Below are 4,820 nucleotides of genomic sequence, written 5' to 3'. Positions count from 1 at the left end.
GTGTAGTGCAGGGAGGACCATGACAAGGGCTGATCGTCTGAATAGGGACATCTCCACAGTTGACACTGCTGGAGACACCAAGTCTGGAATTCTATTTTTCCTTAGGAATTTTCTCCTTAAAATTTGCTGTAGGCATTATTTGGTGAGTGGAGGATTTTTTTTTCACCTCTGTGAGCTTTTTGAGAGCAGGAAGGCCCTTCCACCAGTGTTACCAGGGCTGGAACCTGTAGCACAGAAGACAGTTTTCTGGACCAGAGTAATCCTGGCCACGTGCTGCTTTTGTATTTGCAGCCTCATGTATCTCCTAAACATACATAATCTTTTGGTATATGTAACTTGGGGTTTCTATTACTTTTAAAAGACATTGAGGAAAATTGTACTTTTCACAATTTTAGTTTTTGACTATCATGTGGCAGAGGGTGAAGGTCAGTCATGTCCAGGTGTCTCTAGATAAGGTAACATTCATATTAGTCTCTCATGGATGTGAATAGGAAAATAATGGCTATCTCACAAATGTGTATGGTAATCTTTTGAGGGATGAGTATTTTCTGTTGCAGTGGTCATCCTCAGAAAGAATGTAGCCGATGTGAAGTTGTAGTATATTTTTGCATTCACCTATGAAACATCTGTTGATGCACTTAGTAAAGCAAAGTGCTCAGCTGAGGGTCCACTGCCAGAGCTATTTGTGCTCCTGAAGATGTGGCAAGCACAGGGCATGTAATATAAGCAAGCCATGAGTTTCCTTTAGCGAAGGTTATGTCTGTTAACACTGCCATAGCTGGTCCTGCTAAAAATAGTTGCCTGTGTTTGAGCTGACAAGGCTTAAACAGCTGTATGACAGTCATAATGTAACACTGCTGGGCAGGGTCCTGCTGCTGTTTTTGGGGGGTGAATAAGAGGTTCATCGGGGAAATTATGAACCTTTCTGCTCCGTAGCCTGATCCAGAAGGGCCTGGGTGTAAATTTTCAGTTACTACAGCTCAAAGATATTGCTGAGATTCGCAAAACTTTTGCATGAGACGTGGGAGTACAGTGCCTTTTGCATCAGGCACATTCCAGTTATGTGGAAGGGTGGGGTAGGCTGTGGTCCAGCTTTATTTCTTGAGTCACTTGGGAGAGTGCAAAGGGGTTTCAGTGCCAGGTCAGCTAGTGCCCTAGCCCAGACTGCAGTTTAGGAAACACCAACCCATAGTTAACACTGATAACTTATGCTTCTGAAAAAGATTAGGAAGAGGAAAAGGCCGTCGTTTTAGTACTGTCACTGATGACAGCTTCAGAATTATGGTGGTTTGGGGAAGTTTTGCGGGTAGAAAATGTTCAGCTTGCTTAGAGGTAAGAATCTAAGTACAGCTTGGTATCTGCAATCAGTTGGCACTGCTACCTAGGTTGAGGGTTAGTTAAAATGTTTCATTTAGCCCTGGTTGTTTGCTTTAGCTGCTCTTCTGATAATTTTTGTGCACCACTAACTACTCTAAGAACTGCTACAATAGAGGGTATTTATCTGATATGTCTGCAGATCAGAATGCTTTCTTCAGTTTGTCAAATGTTCCTCACGTGACTAGGAATAAAGGGAATGAAGAGTTGATGTTCCTCATTTGTTTTCATTAGAGTGAAAATCTTGTAACAGATGTGTATTTAAGGTAATAGTAAAGTGTTGGCTTTGCATAGTGCCGTGTTGTATTGCTGTATTGGCAGCAGTATTTTCTGCATGCTCTAGCCAGTAGGAGATAAGCCAGATGTCACATACTGTATGACAGCACATGTTTACACAAATAACAGCTTTTCCAAATAACTTCTCCATTAGTTTTGAGCCCTGTAGCACCTTCCCAGAATTCTATCACATCAGGAAAGGCACTGGAAATTAAGGAAATGCCAAGTGAAGAGGTGTTTTATCAGCACTATGTCTCTACTTTTCTTGCTTTGTTTCTGAGATATGTGCGAACTTGGTCTTCCTGAATCACGTGCTCCATTTTCAGCTTGTCGTAATGCGCGTCCATTTTTACATGGACGTGTTCACATGTCAGATTTTGATACCATCTCTAGAAAGTGCACCAGAAATTACAGACATTGCCTTCAACTGCTCTCTGCAGATTGATTTGGCTCCTATGCCTTAGCATTTGTAGCTTGGTCTTGCTTTATATGCTAGACGAGGTTTATGCCAGCCTAATTGGTTGCTGGCCTTCCTGAATTTCCCAGCTGCATTTCCCAGCTGCTGTATTCAGCTGTGTACTAGAAAAATATAATGGAATACTGTTTGCAGAAAGCAAGAGGCAATTGTAAAGATGTAAATGTGCTATCTGGCACTTGAGTAACATGTAAACTTTTAGGAACACAAAGAATTTTTAGGAACAAATCGTATGGGTACATTGCCAGTTTAAACATTATAGTGTACATTTTTTGTTCAAGCTGAGAATATCTGGAAGATGGACATAACTTTTATTTTTGCTAGTGTTGGGTTTTTGTGTGTTTTTTTAATTCAGTCCTGACTTTCTTGGCCAGGGAACAGATGAAATTTGGCACAGAGATGGAAGATGTATTGTGATTCTTTTGTTACAGCATGCTGGCTTACTGTGTTTGTGAGAGTGTGCAGCATTTTCTGTTCATTCATCAGCCTGCTTTGATCTCCTTTTGCTTGTTATGGCAAAGATTAAACCTTTTTTAATTATTATTTGTGCCCTGTCAAAAACAACAGAGCACAGAAGCAGGTAGTAGGACTTACATGATGACTCTGTGACTAACACAGTGTCACAGGTTTCAGCTGTGACTAGTGCTTTTCTTCCAACTTTATAAAATTTGGTAACATGCTCAAGATTGTTGTGGTATTTTATTTTCGTGTCCTTACAGTCTGATCACAGCACCCTCTTTGCAGGACAGGCAGGAGAGGCATCACTGTAGGAAAGCAACAGCTTCTGTTGCTGCTTTGCTGAAGGACCAGAGAGGTGATTGAAATGGTTCTACAGCAGAGTGTTCTTGCACAAAATTAAGTCCCTAGAGGTTATTAAATGCATAAAAATTAATGGAGAGGTATATTGAGGATGGTGAGAATGGTGCTCAGGAAGCACAAATGGAAGGGTTTGTTCAGACAAAGCGTGGGCCAGGGAAATAAAAACAAGTGAATGCCAGAGGACAGGAACCAAGCGAAGCAAAAGAAGCAAAAGGGGAGGCTTTTTTTTTTTCTTATGTTTAAAAAACTACTTAACCTTCTTCAGTGGTGGAGAGACTCATGCTTTGGGCAAGGAGAAGCGTGGAGGTTGTAAATGCATATATAATGTATGTTGCCATCGAGGTGAGTGAAGGATGTGAAAGCAATGCTGCCCAGGGCTGCTGCTGCTCTGCCAGGTCCCTGAGTACTTCATCTGAGCTGCAGTTGGTCTCTTCCTCCACACACTGTATTGGAGCACAGGGATTTGCCGTTACCTTCCATTATGCTTTCCTTTAGTCTCTCTTACTGCTGAATCTTAACTAGGTGTGAATGTTTAGGCAGCCTTTGTAATAAAAGAAATATTAAGAGTATACATTTGTTACGTGCAACATTAGGTGGGATAATTTGGGATATCACTCGAGTTTTGCTTTCTTTCTGTCCCTCAGCAGGCCCTAGAAAGCTTAGACTGTATGAAAACAGTAACTTTGGAAAACTGTCAAATGGTGACTGAAGTGAAACCGTCAGCAGAGGAGAAAACTGGAGGGAATCTGTGAGGCTGACAGCTTTAGGAAAGGAGAAGATAAGGTGCAAGGCAGAGAAGGCCCAGACCAGAACAGATGTGTGTTGGCTGTGCTGTGTTTCACTCCTAGCAGATGCTCACAGCAGCATATGCACAACTGCTCCAGGACGGTCACTCATGCTTTGGGAGCTACACGAAGCCTTAGGAGAGGCTCAGGACACGTGGAGGATGGGATTGCTTCTCCATCATACTATGGCTTGTTAAAGGAGGACGTGAGAGGAGCTGTTGCATTGGGCTCATGTTCTTTAGAACCCTCGGTTCTTGGTACTGTTAGGGCAAAGCTCAGATGTGAAATCAATGTGACACCTGGGTCTTGATCCTTTTGTGTCAGTACATGACTGTTCTGCTCTTCCAATTGCTCTTCTCTACTGTGCATAGGAAATAGGACAAAAAAATTGCAGTGCACTACAATTTTAGAAGAAAAAATCCTTATTCCTACTGAAAGTTTGCTGGTTTTGTTGTATTTTATGGGGGCTTGCTGCCTTTGGGTCACTGGAGAAGGCAAAACAAAGACACCTTAACTCCAGCTCAGCAGTCTGTGTAAGCAGCTCTTGCTAAAATAATGGTTTGTGTTATTGTTCCAGGCAGTTTAATTCTAGTTGGATTACCAAGTGATTAGATGCCTGTAAAAAATGGATATCAGAATACAATTTCAGCGGGCTTTGCTCCTGTGTTGAGATGTTGTATCAGCCTAGCAGGGGGCTTCAGCCCCTGTGGGAGTTTCACAGTGGTGTTTTCTTCTCTCTGGTAAAGAGAGTCTAAGTGGTGACTTTCATGTGGTGGTCTGTTTACTTATAACTCAGTTTTCTGTTTGTTGCACTTCCCACTTGTATGCTGAGGTCCCATTACAGCCTCCACTGGTGGATCAGGTCTGACCCACTTCACGTGTGGCCTAGGGTCATCCCCTATTCATCACCTAATTTTTTTCAGCCCTCTTCCTCCTGCCTCTCTCTGCATGCCTCAGTGCAGGGATGAAACTAACTTCTGGAAATTTTTTCCAGCAGTAAATAAATGGTCATTTGTGTTTGCTTTCTAGGCCGAATTCACCAAGCTATGGTTACATCCCTAAACGAGGATAATGAAAGTGTAACTGTTGAG

The 4,820-nt window shown here is 42.2% G+C and overlaps 1 protein-coding gene across 1 annotated transcript in view; it reads left to right on the top strand.

Annotated features, from left to right (window-relative positions):
• The first annotated feature begins 4,775 nt into the window (after positions 1 to 4,775).
• KIF2A (kinesin heavy chain member 2A) overlaps positions 4,776 to 4,820 on the top strand; it is a 34,781-nt gene continuing 34,736 nt past the window's right edge. The window contains exon 1 of the mRNA XM_009080977.1: positions 4,776 to 4,808. Within this exon, the coding sequence (XP_009079225.1) occupies positions 4,776 to 4,808 (33 nt within the window). The remainder of the gene's footprint in view (positions 4,809 to 4,820) is intronic.

The sequence above is a fragment of the Acanthisitta chloris genome, unplaced genomic scaffold (assembly GCF_000695815.1).
Source record: "Acanthisitta chloris isolate BGI_N310 unplaced genomic scaffold, ASM69581v1 scaffold12860, whole genome shotgun sequence".
Classification (NCBI taxonomy): Eukaryota; Metazoa; Chordata; class Aves; order Passeriformes; family Acanthisittidae; genus Acanthisitta; species Acanthisitta chloris.
This window is presented reverse-complemented; position numbering and strand designations above follow the sequence as displayed.